The sequence below is a fragment of the Anarhichas minor genome, unplaced genomic scaffold (assembly GCF_050575085.1).
Source record: "Anarhichas minor isolate MPS153535 unplaced genomic scaffold, ASM5057508v1 ptg000043l, whole genome shotgun sequence".
In the NCBI taxonomy this organism is placed as follows: Eukaryota; Metazoa; Chordata; class Actinopteri; order Perciformes; family Anarhichadidae; genus Anarhichas; species Anarhichas minor.
Window position 1 is genome coordinate 5,623,815 of NW_027466489.1, and position 26,115 is coordinate 5,649,929.

Consider the following 26,115-nt stretch of genomic DNA (forward strand, 5'->3'; position numbering starts at 1 on the left):
CTCGAAAACAAAGGAGACACTACTTCTTTGATGATGTCGCAATCATGCTGGATCTGGAGATTTAAAAATGAAAGACAAATCTTTTGTACTGTGAGGTTTGCATGTTTCTGGGAAACCAACATCTTTAGCATAAAACCTTGTTGTAACAAAGAGATGCTGTAGTTTATAGCCTTGATGAAGGGGGCAGCATATTATTCATCTCACAATAAGTTGCACACACTACATGACACGCACCGCCTGTCTACAGTGTTCTGGGTGATAGTTATGATGTTCAAGTAGACATGTCTGCTTTTTTTCTTTTATTATTATCATATTGATCTTGTTCTTTTCTGGCCCAGTTGTTGTATGTTAGTATTGTGTGGCCAACTGCTTCTTAAACTACAATGTCTTGTATTTCTCTCAAAGAAAACTTCTTAGTTAATTGACTAATTGTTGTTGGTGTAAAACATAAGAAGTCACTTTAGGTGAGTTTCTCAGGTATTGAGTTGCATGTTGTTACGCAGACAGGAAAGACCTTTTCAAACTTAACAACATAAACATTCAAAATGGGCCCCTCTGGATTTCATATTGCAGTATTTGCCGATGCAACATGTACAATGAGTAAACTAGAATGGCAATGAGAAAGTCTACAGACAGCTCAGCTGGTTAAAGTGGGCGTGTATCTGTTTGGCATGTGACGTTTCCCTCAGCCCTGTCACAATGTCGGCTCTGACCCTCTGTAGTTGTTACAGCTCGATGCACCAGTGGAGCTATTTCCTAAACTGAGCTCAGTAATCATCCTGCAGTTGAGATTTAGCAGCCGGCCTGGCTTCATTAGCTCTGTTTTGGCAATCCCAAGAGGCATCACACTCACACGGAAAGACGCACAGACATAGGCCTATACACACACACACACACACACACACACACACACACACACACACACACACACACAAGAACTGAGTGAATTGATCACACATTTGTTTAGCAGGTGTGTTATCCTCCTCCTTAGTTCCCATATATTAGTTTCTATTTTTTGCTTCAGAAAATGGAGAAGATTCTGGGTATGTCAGTCTTGATAAGAGCTCAACTTTGCAAAAAAACTTTTCTAATTGTAGGAGCTGCGTTTCAATTATAACAGGCCTTTAAACACATGTTTCTACAGTAGCCCAGAACGGACAAACCAAACTCTCACTGTAGTGAGAGCCTTTTTTTGTTGTTATGTGAGCTGCACAATACAAAACTGTGGTACTGCCAGCCGTAAGCGGACTTCAATTGCTCCTAAAGTGGTATTACTATGGTATTGATGGCCTCTGATCAAGGCAAACAGCGTTACCATGGTTTTGGAAAGGGAGGAGAGAGTGGAGGGGTATTCAATTGTTTGTAATCCTCAACCACACAACTAAATGCCACGAGATCCTACACACTGTCCCTTTTAAGATCACGCGTGTCTTGATGTTGTCACTGCCCGCTCATTTTCTCCATAGGTACACCCCTTAAACAGAACCAGGCTTAGTGGTTTTTTTTCCCCTCCTCCCGGGTTCTCCAGTTGGCCTCAGCACATGTGGGCTGAACCAGCTGGCCTGTCTTCTTAGTGAGGAGTAAATGGTTCAAGAAAATGGGTTGAGACTGAAATTTAAGCCAGTTTAATTCTGCTCACACTTGACCAGGAAGACATGAGTAGGCCCAAATCTTTAGTAGTAACTCCAGGCACACGTTAACTAAGTTCCTTTCGTTATTATACACAAATAAGTGACATCACCTCCCTCTGTTGGAGGATTGTCGGTCCTTGTGTGACGTCTGTGCTGCAGTGAGGGCCGGCTGACCTGGCATATAGCTCTCAGACAAAGACGTGGGAGAGGCTGAAAATAGATTGATGGAAAGTGAAGGTCAGACGCCATTTTCAAACGGAAATGCTATCAAAACTATCGGCTCTTTGTGTGACCGTGATTTAAGTCCGCACACTCATGCGCTGTGTTAGTTTCACATTAGACATGTTTCCATTCGATTGTTAAGGGAATTTTAAGCAAACTTTTGAAAAAAAGTAATGTGCTGGGCCTGTTTCCATCAACTGCTTTGGAGTGTATTCCATTCTGCTCCAGCATAGTTTGCTCAGAAGTTGGCGCTATACGGTAGGCTGCGCAAGGCTGTAATCCGCCAGTAATCAGAGTATATAAAGTAAAGGAAAACGGAAACAAAACAAGTCGGCCTGGCTAACTCTTCTACGAGAGAAAAATGGAGAGATCTTAAGGAATGTGTTTCAAAACGCACATATAAAATAAGTGAATGGAAACACAGCCACTGACACAAATCTCTCTGGCAGAGGATTTGATTTCCTTTCAGCCTTAATAGTATACAATAGTATTATATATTTTATTTGATACACCTTGCGTGCAGTAAAGAAAAGTTCCACTTCAGCCTCCAGAACAGATTTATTGAGGCATGCATTCATTAAGGTGCTCGAAACATTATTTAGTGCCCGTCTGGCTTGAATGCGTCACCATTTCTACAGCTTTTGTAGCCTTGACATAGCACCTAACCTCATTTGATACTAAGGGACCTCCTGCTTGTCAAGAATGTATATCCATACCCCCCCCCCCCCCCAATACTGTAGCGATCTAGGCTAATGACACTGGGCAGAATGGATACATGATGTTGGTACCAACTTGTGTCCCCTGTCCTCAACATGTCACACAACCTGGAAACGGTTGGACAGGTTGAGGTTATTCCACTCTTTGGTCATCCAGGCTTTGGTGAAGATGATGATGTCTTCTTCTTAGCTGACAGGAGTGTACCCACCATGATCATCTACCACTGAAGCCCACCAGCATCAGGGTTTGATGCAGTCTGTTCTACTGAGCAGTGTGACTTGCATAATTTTGAATTGCTTATTAGCTTGAATAAGCTTTTGGTATTCTCTCGCTTGATACCAACAAACCATTTTCTCCTTGAGCTTGAGCTTCCCTTATATGGTTTTGTTTTCAAGCTTTATATCAAATATATTGCCGTGCAATGTTGTGGTGCGTCTCGCATGTGTGGGCTGTGAAAGAATTTGTCAATATTGTCAGTGGAAAAACTCCTTTGGCCTCCTGCTAAGAAGTGGTTTCCAAAAGGCCTGAGACAAGTGCTGTGTGGAGACTGTTGCTAGTACAAACAGTAAGGCAAGATGTTTGTGTATTTTTGTACAAATAGTCTTTGTCTTGTAAATTGTTGCCATTTTCCTCTGTAGTAAATCACTGGTGTACAGCAGATTTATATCTTTAGTTTTACTCTCCCAATTCAATCCTGTCACCTTTCACACAGATGTGGTTAAACTGGGTTCACTACATTTACCCTTCATTCTTAAGTGTTTAAAAAGGGTTAAAAAAAGAACTCTTATCCAGATTATTTTTGGACATTGTTGGAATTGCAATAACAAAAGAATAGATTATTATTTTATGTGTTGCACAAACGAGCAGGGTTTTGTTCCATTCATCACACTTGTATTTAATAATTCAACTTGAATAGTGCTGTTTGTATAAATAGTAGTATGTGCCTTAGCGATGTGCTCACAAAGTCTGCATTTATACTTCTCTTGTATAGATTCTCTTGCAAGAAGTACAACATTGGAAAACAATTTTCTATATCACTAGCGGGGGAATGCTTATGTGTTTGTGTAAGCTACAATACATTTGAATGTTTACTGATAAGAGGAATGAAGGGGATGTGTTCTGAGACTAATTGTACAAATAATGTACTATAATGTATACCAAAAGGCACATTCTTCAGTGATTTGGCAGAGGTAGATGTATTTACAGCAAAGAGCTACTGAAAACAGGTTGAGAGACAGATGGACAATCCTGTCGGAGGCAGAGAGACTGCTACTGGAGATACAGAAGCAGAGAGACAAGAATCAGAATACTTTATTGATACCCGCTGGGAGAAACTTGAAAAGAGATGGATAATGATGGAAAGAGACGGGACTTCTCCCCTTCAGAGTTATTTTTTTCAAAACTGAAAGAAATAAAGGTGAGCCTTACTCTTTGCTAATATACAGGCATCAAACTTCTAAGAGTAACTCATACAATCTTATATTTAAAAAATGAATTGATAAACTCAGTTAACTTTCTAATGATTCACGAATTGATTGGCTACGAACTCGGCGCCAAACACTTTGTTACGGAAAAATGCAACATGTAAGTTTTCCCAGAAGACATAGAAAGACTCGCGTGACTGAGAAGATGTTACAATAATAGAATGGCAACAACTGACCTCCGGCTGATACACACATTGGATGTTACCGCATCGCTGTGAGCAGTATTTCACAGTTCTACACGTTGCCCGCTGTCAGCCTCCTGGTTGGCCAAGGTTAAAGGTACAGTACAGATGGCACCCGGACACATTGCACTGACACACAGGATCAAAACAAGCGCTATTACCTTGATACACACGGAAGCCCGCTCGTCTCGGAGCGTAGCTGCTGCTGCCTCGGGCACGCAAAAGTCGGTTGGTAAACAAACACTTTGAACTTCCACAATGATTGTCTGTGACACAGACTACGGCCAGGCCAGCGGCCATGAATTAAACAGCATGATCCTTTTAGCCTCCGGAGACCTGGTGCTATTCTCATGCTCGACTGCGGAACAACTATGGGTTTGTGTAGGTAGTCTGATGTGATGCGAGTGTGTTTGTGCAGAAAAAGAAAAGAGGGAGATGGACTATTGGTGTCAATCATCCTGCTGTCCTCCTATAGAAACTCAATTTGCTAGTAGCTTCTATGTTAAAGCATGCTCAGATGGATCCATACACTAGTTATTGTGTGGATTCCTCCATGTAGCCATTACGTTTGTCCTACTTTTCAAAGGAAGGCTCAGTGTATTATATATATATATATGCTTGCTGCACTCCAGCTCCCGTGTTGGTACTCAGATTCAGTTTGAAGGCAATTCTCCACTTACACAACACACATAAAAACAAGCCAGTAACCAGCTGTTTGAGATACAGGAGTTTTGTGTTTACAATTGGCCTATTCAGTGATGCTACACAGAGTAAATTTACTAAGCAATTAGTTGCCATGCCCTCTGGAGTACACATGCTAGAGTCCCAAAGATTAGCGAATGATGTTTCCTCTCTGAAGCCACTCTAAGGAGCAGTGTTTTGTTATAAAAGAGCAGATGCATAAGTGTCCCGAGGAGGTACGTGTGTGGGAAAAGTGACCCTGCCAAGTCACCCATGAGTGAGTCATATTTGCACATATGTATGTGCAATTTATGCAAATATACCAGAGGGTTTTCTCTGTACTCTGCGTATGATTCTGGGGTCACAGTGATGGCTACAAGAGGACGTAATGCTGCAGACCGTTACCGTCTCACAGCTGATATCCACATTAAAGACCGTAGCCTCCCTCAGCTGGCATTTAAGGCCTGTGTGAATCACACGTTCTCTGTTAGACAGGCAGATTGTCTGTGCTCCACACATCTTTAGGGTTTTACTGCCATTTCAAAGGCACACACAGCGACCAGATGGACTTTTCACCTGGCCCATAGTCCAATGGCCTGTGTCTGCCAAGACCTTTTTGCGCATGTCTACAGTGACCCCATTCTGTTGTTTCCTTTTAACAATTTTTCCAAACACCAATCCACATTCTTTGATATTGATATCGGTACGCTCTGATTAGGGATGTGCGCGATTAGTCGACTAGTTGATTAAACGCTGCTACCTTGCTAGTGAGCACCAGAAATATGTCTTATAATAATAATATTAATAATAATAATAATAATGGTTAAACTTGTTATTGTTTCATTAATGTACATATTGTCGTAAACATCAGACGGTCAGTAAATAATCCAGAGTAAGCACTAATCAGGGACAACTATCTCGCGTCTTGCGTAGACTTTAACAGCGTAAACAAAGGAAGTTGAAACATGACTTTAAACTTCTACTTTTAAACAAACCAGTTTAAATTACTAACCCTAAGAGTTGCTGTGTAGTTGGCTGCACCAACAATACATCCCGAAATGCTGATTTGTATTACAGGAATGTATTACACCTCAGCGACATTACATTGTCTTGGAAATCTGTACGACCGGTGTGTCTCATTGATTGGATTGTTTTTCGGAAAGACCCCCCGAGTGCAGAATGAGCCATCAGAGGTTTGAAAGTGTAACAGAAGTTAAAGAAGCTGTGGGGAGGAGTCTGTAAGCACTATTATCCTGGTTACCAGGTCTGAGAACACGGTATAAAAGGTCAGTCGAACACCCTGATCCAACCTTAAGCTCCTTAGTCTTTTGTCTCGTCTATTTGAACACTTTCAGTTCAAATTCTATCAGCCAAGTGCAGGTGTGTGAAGCTGGCACGAGACAGAAAGACTTCCTAAAATCACACTTGTTTCTCCAGCCCTGATTTTCATTGACTTTAGAGCTGGGATGGACCAAGAACAAGAGAAAGATGGTTTCATATTTCTACTGCAGTGCTTGGTGCTCCTGGTTCACTGCAGCATGTTCTCTCCCTGCAGTGCTAGCAAAGGCTTTATTTCAGCTGCATAGGCCCAAACTAGCTGTGCACTCGCTTGTGATTTTCTACTTATTCTTTTCCTATTTCCAGGTGGTCTGTAAAACCTGACTTGTGTTTTGTAGGACAGCGTTTCTTTAGGAGCTTCTGTAGCACCGTGTTTTAATGTTAGGGATCGACTGTAAGTCAGCACAAGAGCATAAAGGAAATGTTGAGCAAGGACTAACAGTTTGCTGATTCATCTTCATGCCGTCAATGATACAGGCAACCTGGGACCATACGTCTCATACTGCATCATAACCAGGTAGTGGGAAATATCCACTGCACTTCATGGGGAAAAGTCATGGCTTATTTATGTACTTTAAGAAAAGAAAAAGGCTCTGTCATTTCAATTTTTTGGGTCGATTTCTGGACAATTTGAAATATAGAGTCATCTGACAATTTTTCTTAAAGTTTTAAAATGTACAAACGCAGAACCGGCCAGACTGTTTTGCTGAATGGCTCTAGTGCTGATTAAAAAAACACCCAGACCAAAAATAATATGAAAAATATTTGATATAAATGATGTCTTGAGGATTACAACTTCAATGTATCTTGCCCTACTTTAGACCTTTGCAGCTGAACTGTAATCTCTGTAGTGCCAGTCCCACCAGCTGATGGGCACGGCTTAAAGTTTGACAATAATGTGTGATAAACCTCTGTGTGTAAAACAGCTGCAGCTGTCCTAGAATTTAATGATTCCTGACAGCAGAGCTCTCCGTTGTGCTTTTAACTTCTTTTAACTGGGGGGAGGAGGATTTGTATCAGACGTTTGCTGTATAAATAGGTCATTTATGCAAATTGCTGCTAGCTTTTTTTCTCTGTTTCTGTAATCAAGAGCCCTCCACAGCTTAACAGAGTGAAGTCACAAACTGTCTGATGAGAATATAGATGATACGTTACATGGATTCACATCTTTGTATGGGTTTGACTTTCATCCTGAGATAAATGTCAGTGAAGAAGAGGAGATTCCGTCTGAATACGGGTTTTAGTCTGACGCAGAGCGAGGCTGGGTTGACTTCTCTCTGCCTGACTGATCTCACATGTAGGATATCCCCGGCAGTTCTCGTCTGTTAGCCTGTCTCCCTCTTCCGCAGCCATCTGCTTGGGTCTGTGTGGTTTTTTTTTTCCGCAGCTGCCGACATACTACACAACACCGTGCCGTGCTGCGCTTTCCAGGCCAGCACCGCCTGCTTGCTTTCCTTGCTCACATAAGCCCTGTCTCAAGAGGGAGTTCACTCAGGCTGGGCGTAGGTGGATTCATGGATGGAAGGCACGAAGAGCAGCCTTTTGTGACTCAACTTAGCATTTTGTTTGGAAGAGATTGAGGCGCGTGAGACAAGCTTTAGAGAGCTGCATGTCTTTTATGGGTTCAGCTCGTCGGGTATGACGTGGCTCCATCTTCCCCTCTTCATTCAGCCTGTCTTCTTTGATTACCCCCACCCCCCACCCCTCTCCTGCTGTAATGTAATACATATGTAGGATATGTTATAGCCTGATTGGATTTTTGAATCAGATATTAATATTTGACATTAATCATATCCTAAAATCTGTGACGTAAACAAACATAAGACACGAAACGGATTACCCTGTGCACGAAACCAGTTTTGGAATACCAGGACCACGAAACCAGATTTGGATTAGATTCATTTAAGTTAGCAGGGCATTTGATGATATCGGCCAATATTATTGTGAAATTTACTAAAATCTGCAGTAAATTCATACAAGATTTCAATCATCTGCCAAAAATCCATTTTTGTGGTTTATAATGGTAACCAATGAGTATATTCATATTGAGGTACTAGGTTCTTAGTTTCCCTGAATGCCCAAGTATCATGCGCTTCCAATTCAAGTGATCAGTAAAGTTAAAAATAATTGATAAACCAGAACGCTTCTTCTGCTGAGTTTGAATGTGTGAACACCTAAAGGTCCCATGGTGATAGTGTTTTGAGAAACATCTAAAACCAGATGACAGACGAGTTGTTTACATATTCTGTGTGTAATAAAGCACAGTTGAGTTATTGCTGTTGCAGAGACATCTCTGTCCAAGTCTGCACAAACCATCCCTGTGATTAATAGAATTGCCTGCTAAGTACTGAGAAGTGCAATAGTGTACTGGAGCACTTCAGGGACACAGCTCACTAATGATGATAGCCTAACGATCCCGATCAGAAGATAATCCTGAGAAGAATGCTGGCATAAATCTGAAGCCTGAAAGTTATAGGTTCTCTTTAATGTGAATTATAAAGTGCCTCAGTGGTAGGAATTAAGGAACAGTGCTGATATTATTTTAACATTCTTTTAGTTTTGGCAAATAAAATAAACGGTGCTCATTCCTGTGCGCTGTATTGCAGTAAAACAATTAGAAATGACATGTACTGTAAGCAAGACACTTTGATAACACGTAACTATTGATGCTTCAGGCCACGTTCAGATCAACAATAATGCTACATCACAATCAAAAACACAAGTAGCTGCACAGGTGTGTGCGGGTTGCTGCTTCCTACAAGGGACCGGTGAGAAGATACAATACAGGAAGTCCTTTCTGATGGCTCATCAGATGATTGATTCTTCTCTACCTGACAGAGAGACAATTTGGGCTTGAAACATTATACTTGTCTTAACGTAATAAAGAAGAAATGTTGAGGAGCAGATGACAGTGTTGTCGTTTCTGAACAGCGGGCACAGTGATACTTTTTAATGTTGAACTTATTTAACTTTGTCTAAATGAATAGACAGGAAACAGGGCATGAGTGCAGTAAATCTGAGCCCTCTAACTTGAGCCAGGACGAGCCTGTAGTGTACCGCATTGCTGCAGTCAGCAGCAGCATCCTCTCCGACTGCAGCTCACTACAAGCATCTCTGAAGGACTGGTGCATTGCTCCAAAATGTGCCACACTTAGTGATCGGGTGTAAACACGATGTTTTGTACAGTATCTAATTAGGCTCAAACAGCTGAGAACCTACTACACTGAACTGCAGAGAGGGCAAAAATAGCCACTGGAGCCTTGAGGCCCCATGTGGTTGTTTTCCTAATTTATGCAAACATGCACTAATTGGACAGGTCAGGTCCCACTCTACTGTTCACTGTGGGATTTTTGTTTTCTGACGTATTGGGGCTGGTAATGCCTTATGTTTTGGGTGTTGACCAATCACTGTTCACCTGATATGATGTAGTTTACCTGGATATTGTTTTCGTATTATTTGATTGTGTCATTGGTGTCTTCTATTTGGATCAGCATCATGACCTTGCGGTGTTAAACATGATTGCTTCTGTAACTTCCCTGGACTGTTTTCTTTTTATATTTCGGTGCTGCTAGCAATGGTTGTTTGTATGTGTTTGTGATTAGTAGTTTGAGCTCTCTTTTTTTTTTTTTTTTTGGGACTTATCAAGCGTTGTTCTGGAAATCGGTGCACATTGCACAGTTAATAGCTGACAGGACAGGTATTTTACACCTGTCCTTGCTCATTCCTACAGTATAATGATGGTTTCATACTTGCTCGTTGGTATCAAATGCAACATTATAGCCTACAGATGGGCGACAAAAGACAAATTGTGTTGACACTGATTCTATTGGGGAAAGGGACGACCTGGGACTGAAAATCACTCAGTCACTTTGAGATGGCGAGGCCTTTTAAGCCAACGGCCAGTGGGCGCAATCTGAACATTTATTGGCAGTAACCGACGCCCTCTGATCTGCATCAATGACAGACAATCCGGGAGCACTCTGCTGTGTCGTAGATCTACTTTTACCCATCGGGGTCATGCCATCATCGTCACCTGATAGCAGGTCTGACCGGTCGCCCAGCATGTCATGATTGAAATGATGAGGCAGCCATTAAACGAGTCCTTGGGAATACGGGACACCTTATTTACAGCTGGAGGAAAAATTGATGTGAAGAGAAAGTCACCTTCATGTTCATCATTACGACGTCGGTTACGAGCCATGACTCACGTGAGTGCAGCCGCTGGTGAAATAGGGTAGCATGCACTCCTCCGTTCACGGCTTCGTCAGGGTGACATGGATGCCGCTCTCTCTGTGACTCTCTTCATTTGACTCACTACAGTAAACTGAGCTAAGACATCAGCAGTGCTGCTCCGCTCCATTTAAAGCCACGTTATTGACTTGAAATGTCTGGATGAGGTATTTGACATGTGTGTTAATGATGTGTGTGTATACCTACCCACCAATCCAGCCCTCATTGATGCCCAGCTCTCTTGCTATATAGTCTTCTGCAGCAGTGGCCTGCTTCTTCTGCAGACACCTTGAATTATTCATAGAATCAAGTCGCTGCACTGGATCAGCTACGGTTTGCTGTTGTGCACACGCATATGTACAATATAGGGAGATAAAGTAGGACCAAGATCTTCCTCTATATTAATTATCTCTGCCTTGCTTTTTACTGCATTTTACCACAGGACCAGAGATGCTTCTTTCTGTTGTTCAGGTTATTCGAGACTGGTATACAAATCCTTTACTCTGAAGATGTTAAACTCTCTACCTCTGTAACTGTGAGACTACAAAGGTTACATTGGTCTGATTTATTTATTCAGCTCATGTCCGCAGTGAGGGCATGACTCCATCTAGTGGTGAAAGCGTGTAGCAATCTATTAAAAAGGTGATACAATGTCAAATAACGTCACTTACCCCCCCCTCTTTTTTTTGTTTTGTTTAAGCAGTCCTGTGAAGTTAGCTAATGGTCTTTGCCGTCTTAGCAGGAATTGACCACCCCTACATCCTACACTACATGTTGCTTGGAAGAGGCACCTTGCTTAAGACAAAGTGCCCACTGATCAACTGGATGGCTGATTGTTTTTTATTCCAGGCAGGGTCATTGTGGAGTCCTGTCTCCCCGTTGCTGTGAGAGGGTTTGGTGCGCCATTGTATATTTACCCTTTCATGCTCCTGACATTGTCTGGGACCTGTTGATCATTGTCAAATATGTAGGATATTTTAATTGGCAGTCTTTTAGTGTTAGTGGTCGAAAATGCCTAACTGGTTATTGTAGCCAAGTACGGTGGAAATTGGTCAGTTACAGTGAGACGTCTCCTTGCATAACATGTTGTGGCCTCACTTTTTGTGTCATGTGTCATCTTCAGTCTACACAATCCATCTCTTTGATTATTATAATCTTACTGAAGAGAATGAATGGGTGAAAATGATGATGTTTTTGACTCGATTCTTGCCAGTGAGATCCTCTCAGCAGTATAGCCAGTAACACATTTCATATATTCTGACTGGATAAACGTTCTGAGTGGCTTCCCTGATGAAAAGCGCCAAAAACACTTGAATATCCTAAACACGTGATTGTTATTCGTTAACATGGTTCAACAGCTTTTATCTGTGTCGAACAGCATGACATCTGAGGATGATATTTAACTGTGTGGGTGGGATTATTCATTCTTCTGACCTCACTGGAGGTGCATTGTTTCCCACAGGTGTGAAATAGGGCTGCACAGAGCAGTCTGTGGAGATCTGTATAGTATGATGTTTTTGTTGTCATGATGTTTAATAAATAAATGGTAAATAAACATGAAAAATACAGTATTTGTGCTGGCCAACTATAGCCTGAGTTTCGGGGAACAGTGAGATTACATTGTTGTGAAAATAAAACCCGCACCACGGACTGACACAAGCCTGCTCTCTCTTCTCTCCAGAGGCCCTGATTGGTGATAAACTGTAACCTGTGGTGATAGAACACCACCCCCGGCAGGCTGGCCACGCCCCCTCCCTCCTACCTAAATGTATCCTGAATCAACCGCCGACTCCCCTGCGCGCCTCTCCCTCCGACAGACTGGCTCACCAGGCATGATCTACAGGTAAGTTGAGCCCATATTCCAGGTATTGAGGATGTGTCAATTAACAGACTAAGCTGATTGCTTGGTGAACGTAACCTTTGACCTGTGTTGGTTTTTTAAATCTGAGTAAGCGGTTTCCATACTACACTTACCCTAACCTTTACCTAACCTTTACTTAAGCCTAATTCAGACACAACCCACTGACAGTGGGGATGCATTAGGGACAACAAATGCGCAAGTTGGCTCTCCCCAGCGGGTAAAGTCTGAAACGGGTCCCCCGAAATTGCGACGTAGGCCACTTACACTCCGATGCAGGCATGTCACCGCATATTTCATTTGCACGTTGCGTTTACTCGGTGGAAACAGCAGTACGGACACCCTTGTTTGTACAGATTGTCCTGCACTCTGATGATTAACCAGCATGTGGTGCCAGTGACCCATCAGCTTCAGAAGCATCTATTCCACTCTTCTTGTCAAGCAGCCTTTTTTGGCTGTGTTTCGCATTTCCTGACCTTTATGACCAGATGGGGTGCATTGGCTGTCAGCTCTAGGTTTTGTGATACTTTATTAAAGCTTTTGAACATCTATTGATCTTGTATAGACTTGAATATCATAACAATTAAAGTGGATGATATTTTGACATTGCATTTGGATTTGCCTTCACTGGAAAGACGTGGGACACGGTGAAGCAGCCTGTTACCAGCACATCAATATCATTCATAATGTTCACTCTACTTGTTCATATCCACTACCTTTCCACACGTTTCCTGTAAGTCTCTGCGTAGCTTTGCTATTAATATGAGAGTGTAAAATGTTTTGCTCAAACATCACATTGGTTTGGAGTGTTGCTGCCTTTTGATGGTGGACTTGTAGTTGTTAAACACACCTAAGTAAGCTGTGATGCCTGGGTAACACTAAGGGCATGGACGTCCTGTCGAACATTGAAAGCTATGTTGTATTATATAATATTGGTGGAAGAAACTACTGGTTTGCCAACTACAGTAATTTATAGATAACCTCATTACACTTGCAACCTTTTGTTATATCTAGTAACTGTGCAGTGGGCTTGAAAGTAGATTCAAGCCCGGCGTTGCCCTCACAAGTGAACTTTTGTGCTGTCCTTCGAGACAGAATTCACAACCAGATGGCACGTAGCTCCCTTCACACGAGGAGAAAGCAAAAGAATATATAAGAGAAACCTGCATCTTTTTAGCTACGTGGATTACTAAAATCTTTTTTTTGCATCCTGCCACATTTTAAACAAGCAAGGCATTCTGACTCTTTTATTAAAAACACCATGTACATGTATTTTCTAACGCCGTGTTGCCTACTGTACACTTCCACATTTTTGTCAGTCAGTATCTTACGTCACCTTATTCTCTGTCTCACGTTTCTCCGACTACCAACTTCTTCCTTTTCCAGCTTACATTAATCAAAGCTTTCCTGTTTCCTCCTTTCCCTGTTGTCTTCAGCGCTCGTTATGGGAGCCCCAAACGACAGCTGCAGTTCTACAGGTACCTGTCTGTCTCTGTATCTGCAAATCACTGTTTGGTGTCGCAAAGCAGTCTTTTCTATGTGAAGCCTTTTCTTTCCGTTTCTTTGTATGTATGTGTGTGTGTGTGTATGTACAGTTGTGTGAAAAAGTGTTTGCCCCCTTCCTGATTTCTTATTTTTTTGCATGTTTGTCACACTTAAATGTTTCAGATCATCAAACAAATTTAAATATTAGACAAAGATAACACAAGTAAACACAAAATGCAGTTTTTAAATGAAGGTTTTTATTATTAAGGGGGGAAAAAAATCCAAACCTACATGGCCCTGTGTGAAAAAGTGATTGCCCCCCCCTGTTAAAACATAAATTAACTGTGGTTTATCACATCTTTGGAAAGCTGAGTTCAATTTCTCTAGCCACACCCAGGCCTGATTACTGCCACACCTGTTCTCAATCAAGAAATCACTTAAATAGGACCTGCCTGACAAAGTGAGGTAGACCAAAAGATCCTCAAAAGCTAGACATCATGCTGCGATCCAAAGAAATTCAGGAACAAATGAGAAACAAAGTAATTGAGATCTATCAGTCTGGAAAAGGTTACAAAGCCATTTCTAAAGCTTTGGGACTCCAGCGAACCACAGTGAGAGCCATTATCCACAAATGGCGAAAACATGGAACAGTGGTGAACCTTCCCAGGAGTGGCCGGCCGACCAAAATTACCCCAAGAGCGCAGCGACGACTCATCCAAGAGGTCACAAAAGACCCCAGAACAACATCCAAAGAACTGCAGGCCTCACTTGCCTCAATTAAGGTCAGTGTTCATGACTCCACCATAAGAAAGCGACTGGGCAAAAATGGCCTGCATGGCAGAGTTCCAAGACGAAAACCACTGCTGAGCAAAAAGAACATAAAGGCTCGTCTCAGTTTTGCCAGAAAACATCTTGATGATCCCTAAGACTTTTGGGAAAATACTCTGTGGACTGACGAGACAAAAGTTGAACTTTTTGGAAGGTGTATGTCTCATTACATCTGGCGTAAAAGTAACACGGCATTTCAGAAAAGGAACATCACACCAACAGTAAAATATGGTGGTGGTAGTGTGATGGTCTGGGGCTGTTTTGCTGCTTCAGGACCTGGAAGACTTGCTGTGGTAAATGGAACCATGAATTCTGCTGTCTACCAAAAAATCCTGTAGGAGAATGTCCGGCCATCTGTTCGTGACCTCAAGCGGAAGCGCACTTGGGTTCTGCAGCAGGACAATGATCCAAAACACACCAGCAAGTCCACCTCTGAATGGCTTAAGAAAAACAAAATGAAGACTTTGGAGTGGCCTAGTCAAAGTCCCAACCTGAATCTGATTGAGATGCTGTGGCATGACCTTAAAAAGGCGGTTCATGCTCGAAAACCCTCCAATGTGGCTGAATTACAACAATTCTGCAAAGATGAGTGGGCCAAAATTCCTCTACAGCGCTGTAAAAGACTCATTGCCAGTTATCGCAAACGCTTGATTGCAGTTGTTGCTGCTAAGGGTGGCCCAACCAGTTATTAGGTTTAGGGGGCAATCACTTTTTCACACAGGGCCATGTAGGTTTGGATTTTTTTTTTTCATTAATAATAAAAACCTTCATTTAAAAACTGCATTTTGTGTTTACTTGTGTTATCTTTGTCTAATATTTAAATTTGTTTGATGATCTGAAACATTTAAGTGTGACAAACATGCAAAAAAATAAGAAATCAGGAAGGGGGCAAACACTTTTTCACACAACTGTATGTATGTGTGTGTGTGTGTGTGTGTGTATGTGTGTAACGTATGTATTTTTCTATATATGTGTGGTATGCATTCATAACATCTGTGTTTTGTTCTTCTTCTATTCTACGATAATAACCTTGCTGTAGAGACTTGCTGTTCTGTTATTTAAAACCATCCATCCATTAGTAAACCTCTGCGGCATAGATAACACTTATCATCCTCTATTTAGCTGGCAATGCACTATCTAGCTTAAACCTGATAGGGGTGATGATGGATGTTGTTGCAAGGTTGCTCACAAAACCTTTGAATCCACAATAAATGTCTTGAGTTTTTATGTTTTGTCTGCATTTTTTTTGACACTTGAGACGCCCGCGTTTCTTGTCAAACTTCAACATGTGACGAAGAAGCTCATTACAGACCTGATATCTTAACGCTTTTTTGTTTTGTCCTTGGTATGATAAAGCAGATAGTCATTTCCTTTATTCATCACTTCTATATAAAACCTTTTTGACCTCATGGGAGTTCAGTGTTGGGGATGAGACGATGTTCTCTTGGGGCTGCTGGTACTCGCTCCTCCAGTAGTCGGTCTTTCTGCTGCTTTAGATTAGAGTCATGCTTTATGGTCTGATATCAAGCCTTATTCTGCTGATCCAGTTGTAAAAAACCCTGACTATGTGGGTGTGCTTATAATGAGCTCTCTACCGGATTCTTATCTCGGCGCCTTGCACATTTCTGTCCTTTTTTTTAAAAGTGCAAACCGCCCCGCGAGCTGCTCTCCTGGCCCATGTTCGGGGGATCGATTAAGACCCTTATCTCTGTCTGTCTATCACTCTGACAGCCTTACGGGCTGACGCTGGTATGGGAAGTTTTATTCTTTTCAGTCATCCCAACATTGTAGCACACAGTGTGTATAGTGTTTAGTACATTTACTACTACTCACTATGCAAATGAAGTCAGAAAGGAGTCTACAATCACGTTGACGATACTTAGATTTGGCTCTGATTTGTCTTAACCCCCCTTGTCTTTATGATGCATTTTATTTATTTCTGTATTGGTTTGTTCTCCAGCATGAGTTGTAGATCTGTACTATTCTGTGTGTCTGATGATGCATCCAGAGACATTTTATGTTTGTCTTTATGATTCTGTGCTAAGAATGCTTTTAGTGAAATATATCCGGCTCTGGCTATCGTTAAACCTTTTTACAGTTTTCGGGGGATGGAGTGCGTTCCGTTGATGAAGCTCATTGACGTCTGACCTCTGTATGTCCCGTGTGTATGTGTTAGGGATTTAGTCCATCCCAGGTATCGCAGCTGTATGTACAATTAAGCATTCTTATAAGTAATAAAATGTCAACTATAAGAGCCACAACTTGTAGAGAAGTGAACTAGGTTGTACCAGCTTGGTTAATTAGTAAGTCTTAATAAATATTATATAGTGCTGGGAAGTATGGAAAAATATGTGATTACATTAATACATCATTTGAGGCCATATCTTCCATACTGGTTTACCATCAAACTGGGTTTAAATTACATTTTATGGGGTGTTTTCATTGTGTAGTTTTTCGTTTACTTGGTTTGACTTACTCTGCAGAAACCATTGAGCGGCAATGTTTACGCTGCACCAAAAATATGCAGATTGTGTGCTTTTAATGTATGTTGTTGAGCTGGTGATATGGATTACTATGTACTGCCAAAAGTCAGTGGATGTTAATATAATTATACTTATATGAATTCTACAGATTCACCGAGGTGTCCGTTAGTGTTTTAGTAATTGACAGAGATGAATGAAAATTAATTTTAATTTTAATTGAAGTGTATTGGGTGCTTTCCTCTGTGTAACTAGTGAGGCCGGTTGTGAGCAGCTGGACTTGCCGGACAGTTCTGTGTTCGGAGTCATTATCATGTGACCCACTCTGATTCTGACCCTTGACCCGAACAAGAGATGCAGCACGGCGTGCTTAACCGCTGTGGTTTTTAAAATCCCTTGTTTGGAGAGTACGTGAACATGCTTGGTGGTTTGTTTTTTCCCCGTCTTTGTGTGTATGTACAGTACATCTTTGCGTTATACTCTGCACGCTTGTTTGTGTGGATCATGTGCACACTACACTCAGGCCCTCATTATTGTCCAGCTCTTAGTATTCTTTCCTGTGGAACAACAATCAGATGCTTTTAGTGCAAAAGCTTTGGTGAATAATTCAGGGCTGATATTATTTGCTGCGGTTGGCAGAAACAGGACGGGCCACTAAACGGCATAAATGGATTTCTTCCACGAGAGCTCACAGGGAGGGGAGGAGGAGAGGTGTTTGCTTGTGGTAATAGAGTATGGTCCAAGTGGTGAGGGGAGGGAAGGATGCACTCTCTTATTCACTAATTGGTTTAGACGTTTCCTAGTAAGACACTCCCAGTTTGGGTGGACCTGCTTCATCGCTGTCTGCAGTGTGTGTTTATAAGAGCAGAGTGGCACCCCGCAACCTCGCTCATGAGCCGACCCCAAAGAAATCGGGTGAGTTTGAGGAAAGATTTGCACTCATGACCACATGAGGAGTGTTTGTTTGTGTGTATGTTTTGTGTAAGGGGTTGGCAGAGTGATGAGGAGTGTGTGTGTGTGGTTGTGTGGATGCATGCTGCCTAGCCTGAAGTCTCCTTTTATTTATGTCTTCTGTCTCTAAGCGAGGAATCCAGCTGTTTGGGGAAATAAATTGAGAATTTGTGGGAGAGATCCAAGTCACGTCATGACGCTATCAACGGTTTGACTAATATTTTTCTTCCATGTTAGAGTTGCAAACGGATACTGTTGGAGGTTTTTAAAGTCTGTTTTTTAGTATATTCCATTTCATATTGGTTTATTACCACTTAAAGCCTTAGTTTTAAATGGAGTTTTCATGTCAGTGTTACGGTAACTGTGGTGTTTTGTACAGAGAGGTGCTGTTCAAGTGTTGTATTTGTCTGTAGACTTTTAAAAGATCAGTGCAAGATTATAGTATGTTTCAAACCAGCCGTAAAAAATATAGTTTCCTTATTCTCCGCTGGTTATAAAGAAGGAAACTGATCAACGAGTAATTCTTGTTGAGGGTACAGATTATAAGACATAATTATTTTAATTGCCATTGTTAAAATGCTAGCGTAAATCTCACCCTACGTCATTTTGGATTGATCCGTTATATTCATTAGAAAGTGTTCATGTCATATCATATTTAATGGATAATTTGAGTATTTAAGTATCTCAAAATCGTAAACATGGATATGGAGTTTGCTATAATGAGAACTAAGAAGGAGATTGTAATGTAGTTTCAGCAAGTGTTTTTAATGGGTTTTTTCCAGACATTTTTTTTTATGTAAATGTACACAATTGTCAAATTTTTTATGTATAATTCTTTTTACACGTTTCTCTTATAACTAAAATTGCAGTCTCACTATCATATGGTACATTGCGTTTATCAAGAAAGTGGCTTTGTTGCCGTTACTCAGTGGTGCATTCAGCATTAAGCTGCATTCTTGTAGTGATGGTGGACCTGTCGCAGTGCTGCCCTCTATTGTCTTAATTCAGCACAACACTCAGTAGACCTGACTCTTAGAGGAGTGTTGTTTTTACAGGAATGGAGACTAAATGGTTAAAAGAAATACTTTTGTGGAAAACTCCGTTGCTTTAAGCTTCCTGGATTCCTGAACCTGAAATAAAGCCCAACTCAAGTGCATATTGTGTCGTCTGGGGATTCTTTAAGCGCTCGTACCCATGACTCTTTTTCTAGTCCAGGTGGGCTTGTCCTGCCTTTTTTTTTTTGGGAGGCACTCAAATTATATCGTGGACTCCTCTCAGTTTGTCTCTTGGCTCTTCCTCTTAGTCCAGTCACAATCAGAACCGAGACCAGGTCGTCCCCTCTTGCTCGGTGCATGTTTGAATGCCTCCCGTTCGCAGACAGCATGCGCCCTCTTTGGTCTTGCTCCTTAATCACCAGCAAGTCACCTGAATGCTCCCTATCAGTGTAACCCTGCCATTGTGTGCCTGTCAGGGGAGGGTGGTGCGGGGCTACGTTGTGCGACTCTGATTACAGGATGCATGGCCGTGTGCTGCCCCAAGCAGGAGAGCTGTTTTCTTATGGGAGCAGGTGCTATTTAAGGAGGTGGCTGTGCTCTGCTGGCTCCTCGCTCCATCCATGTCCCTACTTTAATCTTTACTGCACGGGTCGTCTCGGCATCGCAAGGAGGAGGAGAAGGAGAGGGAGGGAGGGGGCATGTTTGCGGGAGGGTACGCCAGTGGCTCCCGGGGGGGTCCCGGCAGGCGCAAGTCCAGTTACTGTCCTCCTGAAAACCTGCAGATCCCCAAACCGGCAGCGCCAAGCAGCGGTGTTCGAAAGAGCAGCAGCAGTGGCAGCGGCAAGATGCTGTCTATGACATACAGCGAGAGCATCCGGAGCGGGATCAACCGCTACCACTCGGACCAGGGGTTGAATCTGCCACCGGCCAAGCCCCCCGACCCGGCCGAGCTCCAGAAACTCCGGGAACAGAGGGTCGCCGCTCAGATTAAGAACATGGAAGACTTCCTAAAGATGAATGGCCTGGCGATGGAAGAGTGTGTGTCCAATCAGACAGGCATGAAGTACAGGTAAGAGAGGGGCAGAGCTCGACAGGGACTTTGATACCCCAGAGACCTGGACAGTGGTGGGGCTGACAACCAGCAGGTGAGAGCAGCGTTGTGGTCCAGGGAGGTCAGATAGGTCAGATCGTGTTTTTGTTGATGTCAGCCTCAACATTCACTATTTTGCACCATTGCTGTTGATTTGATTTAAATCATTTCTGCCATCGGAAGCATGCGCAGTCAGGGACGTGTTACCTGTCTCTTAATATCAGTACAGTCTTGCTCTGTCCTCTGGTCAGATTGCACTCATGCAAAGATACTGAAGCTCAGCTTTTATTTTAATCATCTAGGTCGGTGGCATATTTACCCAACTACATGGGAAGGACAGACTGCTCCTTAAGGAGTTACCTGGCCCCTTAAAATCTCTCTCAGACCCCTTGATCTCAAAGTGATTACGGTACAGAGAATTCTGCCCCCACAAAGACAAACAGAACAACTGGGAAACATCAATACCTGTCTATAATAATATTAGATTAGATATTGTGTATGATATTGGCTGTCATAATATTGTAATATAAGTTATTGGCTTGGTCTCCATTGTAGTGTTTTCTGATCTTATTTGAATTCTGTGATCGAAGGGCTGATCAACACCGCATGCCTTCTTGGCAAGTGAGTGCAGTGAAAGTGTATTTCCAAATTTGTTGATTTCTAATTTTTCAGATAAACTAAAGGATTAAGTATTGTTTAATTGGTTGAGAAGATTCAGCCAATTCTTTAATGTAAATGAACATTTACATTCCCATTCTTTTATCTGAAAATGTATTGTCACAAAAAAGTCTGTTTTTCTTGGCTTATAAAAAGTATATATTTTTTGGAGATACACAATCATACGCAAAATATTATCATTGATGCCGTATCACGGCAGAGTGTCAAAAATATTCATTTGAGTTTGTAAAGTACGCCAAACTTGAGTAAAAAAGTCCAAGATTTAAGTTTACTTTATATGCATATATTTTATACCTCCAAAGATCACTTATAGATTCACTAACAAGTATAAAATGCACCCTCAAGGCAGAACAAAAGATGCAATTTGAACCATTTGCTCACTTTGTCTGTTTCGTCTACACAATGACGGCGAACCAAACAGCCCATTTTATGGACTGTTGCTGTTCAAAGGATTAAGTCCGTGCAGCGGGCTGAGCGGCTGTCGTGCTGGCTAATACAGCCTGATAAGCTGATGTTGTCATGGACATGGACATGGATAGCTTTCCTCACACACAGGCATGGCTGCTGTTGTTTTTCACCGAGACCAGTGACTAGAACCCAGGCGTGGTTGGCTGCTGTCACCACGTCTGGGATGAACGAGTTTTACTGCCGTCTGCAGGCAGTGTTGTGTGTCAGCACCGCGCTGGCGTGTTTCCTCGGCCCTGTTGTGTAAAGCTCAGTCACTGGCCCATCGGTGGGTGCAGCTTTGTAGAAAATTAGTTTTAATATTGCAAAAAGCATGTGTGGTTCTTTATTTACAAACCTCAGAGAGCCTACTACAGTAACCTTCAAAATGACATATCGGTAACACACAGCTGTTGTTTGATCAACCTTTTTCTGTTCAGTCTAATGGATCTTGTAACAAATCTAATAGTGATTTATGTTATTCCTTTGTGGTGTTGTGTTTAACCGTTGGTCTCGGTTTACCACAGGAGTGCGACGTCCTGCCAGGATCTGCTGTTACTTGTATCGTGAGCGCTTGCAATTCTGTAATTGGTTCTGCAATCGGGTCAAGTACATGCGGCCTCTGACTCAAACTCATCATTATTTCAGCTGTGTGGTCAGGAAGGCCGGCCGGCATTGCTACCAAGCTGCATTTAACCATCGTTAACACCGCCAACACATTTTCCAACAAACACAAGCAAAAAGGTTATATTAGGGTTACTCTCTCTCTCTCTCTCTCTCTCTCTCTCTCTCTCTCTCTCTCTCTCTCTCTCTCTCTCTCTCTCTCTCTCTTCTGTTGAACTCTCCAGGTTGCTCACTACTCTGCATGTACATGCACACCTTCTTTTTCTTGTTTGGCCGACCTTTCAAAATGGGAGATATTTTTTACACCACTACATGTAGAAAAGCATGCAATTCCTTTTTCCTGCTCTAGATGGAGTATAATCAGGATTACTTCAAAAATATATGATTAATAGTGTATCTGATACTCATTTACTAGATAGTGTGAGTACTAGCTGTCTTAGAAATATTCCTTATCATGTGGTTTCAAGGTTATAAATATTGTGTAATTCAAATCAAGGAAAATTAAGACTCTATTTCTGATATTCTGTCCTTGAAACTAAATACTCTCACTCAGCAGGCCCATTTGGAAAACAGTCCCAAGTGTCCATGTCGTCCCATGAACGAGGCAGGCAGCGGGTAAAGGAGCCAGCTTGAGTTCAGTGAGGCGAGACAGGAAGCCCTGTGTCTCCTATTTGAGCTGTATGGAGGTAGACTGGAGAAGTATTGATTCCTGGAGTGACTTAACACTAATGGACATGCTAATGACCTCCATTTACAAGTTCAGACATACAAAGCTTTGTCTGACCACAACTGTTCCTCAATGTACAGCACGCCTACATTATATCTTGGATCCTTTGGAGAAGAAAAAACGTTTTTCACCTGTATGTAATGAAATGCACCTAAACGTTTAAATGACTATTTTGATGCTATTGGTTCGGCAGCTCATTGGTGCTTTCTTTTAGTAGTTTTATTGAAGAAGAATTAGTCAAGGTTTGGCCACTAGGGAGCAGAAAGACAAGCAGACACAAGTACAGTCAGCACCTCATTACAGGCTCATTGACAGGTTATTTATATATGCAGCAAACATGGAGGAACGTTAGCACCTGATGAATCTCTCGTATTCTGAGAAAAATGTTTTTAACTGTGAGATGCTCAATTATGTCCAGCAGCCTCTTTGTCTGTCTGTCTTTTGGTGTTGGTCAGGTAGTGCACAGTGGGTTTAACAGAGCGTTCTGTGCTCCGGATGATTAGACCAGCTGAGACTCAGCACACAGTTATAATACAGTCATTTGATTTATTGTTATTTTGAAAAAAAAAGATGGTTAGGTCTGTAACTAATTGTTATTTTCATTATCGATCGTTCAGTATAATATATCAGAGCCGGAGGAGATGTCTTTTAATGTTTTGTTTTGCCGAATAACGGTCTGAATCCAAAATATATACATTTTCAATGAGATAGAATTTAGAGAAGCAGCAAATCGTTTCAGATCTAACGCAAGTTTAAGCAAACATGGACAGAAATAGAAATACTTTAAAATGTATATCGGTCTCTCCAGTTTTTCCTCAACAATAGAAATACAAACTAAACATAGAAAATACATAGTTGAGAGCATGTCCGTTAACGAGCTGATGAACATATTTACAACTTTCAGAATGTTCTGTATATTACACCCACTGAGTCGGGCTATAATAAGTGACACCCCCTTTGAGTAGTTCTGTCACTAACCGCTGTTCTCCACTAGATGGTGGCAATGCTTCACTTTAACACTTCATACACTTTTCAAATGCCTCCCACTCACCTCCATAATGCATTTACTGAGCACAGCGAGTGCATCACTCACACACTGCTGAACATGCTGGACAACTAGTTTTGATTTTTATCAGTTTAGCCAGGTGTTGAAACATGGAGGAATGTTTATTGCCTTTGCTTCAAGTAGCCCTGGGCAATATATCGATATTATGTCAATATCGTGTTATGAGACTAGATGAGAGTCTTAGATTTTCAATATCGTAATATGGCATAGATCGTAAGTGTTTGTGTCTTTTTCCAGGTTTATGTCCATAGTCATTATCTGATGATTATTTATCAAAACAACCTTATTGTGAAAGCATCAATAGTCCCTATAATATCATGGCAATGTAGATATTGAGGTATTCGGTCAAAGATATCGTGATTTAAATTCCTCCACATCTCCCAGCCCTACTTTAAAGCATCATTCTCATACATTCATACTCTGACACACACACACACACACACACACACACACACACACACACAAACCTTTTGGTGCGGACATAAATCTACACTGAGCCACTCTAAACTGTAAACAATTTTTTCTTAGTCTCAGCAGCACGGCAGCATGTGTGTCAGACTGTGACGTTTTTCTTCAGGCGATCCCCGACTCCAGAGCTAAATTTAGCAACAGACTTGTGTCCACAGCTGCCACTGGATACAGCTGAACGGGATGCAGCCTAACCTGTTAATCCACTACTCTACCTCAAGCCCACTGCCTCGGAGTCTTGCTACAATGATGAAAGCCGCTGTGTCGTGTGTTTTGTGCTTCATCTTTGTCACGATGTTAAGGTATTAGATAAAGATTTGGTGACCTCTCCGGTTCCTCTTTGAGCTATCTGTGTCTGGCCGAGTCTGACAGCCTGTCAAAGTGTTCTAGTCAGGAATGTTGTGTGGGCACAAGAGGTGGGAGTGCCAGGGATTACACAATTCTATTTCGTCTTGGTGTTTGTTGTATTTCAATTTAAGTCTCTTTATACATGGCAGCTCAACAAGATGTCTTCATGATCACAGTTTAAGGGTTAGTACATTGTGTTTATATACAACGAAGTTGTAACATCTGATTCATAAGCCTTTATATGTGGTTTGTATAACATCATAGTTTTAAGAAGCACAGCCATGGACGTCACAGAGGGCGTAGCTTTGCCACACAAGTAGTCGCTGTTGTTCAAATAGATGGTAAAAGCACCTTTATAGCTGTACTGTCCTTCATCACACTGCTGAACGTGGACGTGTTGTTTTCAATAAAGCCTGCCATGTCAACATCTATGTTAACATTGCCTTGGCTACTAGTTATAGTTAAAATTGTGGGTGCAAGATTAGTGACAGACAAGGGGCATTATGGCGGGAAATTTTACATTTAATTAACGCCTGAAAGTGTCATTTCCTGCAATATAGAGCCTTTAATCAAGACCAATAAAGCTGCTCTTTCACTATGAAGCACAGTTTATATTGCACAATATGTTACAGTGTGTGTCACAGGATTTTGTGTGACTTGGGGCAGTCGTGCAGCGGGCCCCGCCCCTCTTTGCAGTGAGACGGCGTGCAGCGTGCACTAGGTATACGGGATGTAAAAAAAAAAAAAAAAATTATAATAAAAAATAAAAATAAAAAAAGAGAAGTGTGGATGCAACAAAAATAGACACACATTTGCTCCCCCAAGTCTCCACATGTACTTTCATGCCTGTGTGTGTGTGTGTGTGTGTGTGTGTGTGTGTGTGTGTGTGTGTGTGTGTGTGTGTGTGTGTGTGTGTGTGTGTGTGTGTGTGTGTGTGTGTGTGTGTGTGTGTGTGTGTGTGTGTGTGTGTGTGTGTGTGTGTGTGTGTGTGTGTGTGTGTGTGTGTGTGTGTGTGTGTGTGTGTGTGTGTGTGTGTGTGTGTGTGTGTGTGTGTGTGTCACTGGAGGCTGCAGGGAGGCTGCTCTGTACTTTATGAATACCCAGTAGTGACGGGCGGTAGGAGGCGTCCCTCACCCCTTTAGACACTCGGGCTCTGGAGTTGTGCTGTTGTCGCTTTGGAAGTTTCATACTAAACAACGTTCAGTACACATTTCCTAAACTGTTGAGTAGCATCCCTGAATAAAATGTGATGTTGTGTTTGTTTTCCTCGGGCCATGTCTATTGCTCTCTTGAACGTCTCATTTGAATTCAACAAATTGAATTTGTTGGGAATCCTGCCATGATTTATTTTTGTATGTCTCTTATGACATTTCCATTGCAAATTACAATAAAGTCTTTAGGCAACAGAAATTGTGATGGATATAAGTAAATGCGGTAAGAGTCGTTTCTTAAAAGGTCAAGTCTGAGGCACAGAGGGAAAGTCCACCGAAGCTTTTAGATTATTTCTGTGATTTTTTTGGTCACTCTGGCAAATTTAATGCACAGGGACATTTTATATGTCGCGGTTGACTGATTCATCAGAAAGTCA

At 41.8% G+C, this 26,115-nt stretch overlaps 1 protein-coding gene across 2 annotated transcripts in view; it reads left to right on the forward strand.

Annotated features, from left to right (window-relative positions):
• kcnab2a (potassium voltage-gated channel subfamily A regulatory beta subunit 2a) overlaps window positions 1–26,115 on the forward strand; it is a 69,068-nt gene that overhangs the window by 7,443 nt on the left and 35,510 nt on the right. The window contains exon 2 of one of the 2 annotated variants that reach the window (XM_076110451.1): window positions 12,167–12,328. In XM_076110451.1, coding sequence (XP_075966566.1) covers window positions 12,252–12,328 — 77 coding nt within the window. In that variant the 5' untranslated portion in view covers window positions 12,167–12,251. Of the gene's footprint in view, window positions 1–12,166; window positions 12,329–19,780; window positions 20,152–26,115 lie in introns of those variants that run through there. The other variant, XM_076110450.1, reaches the window with a different exon arrangement.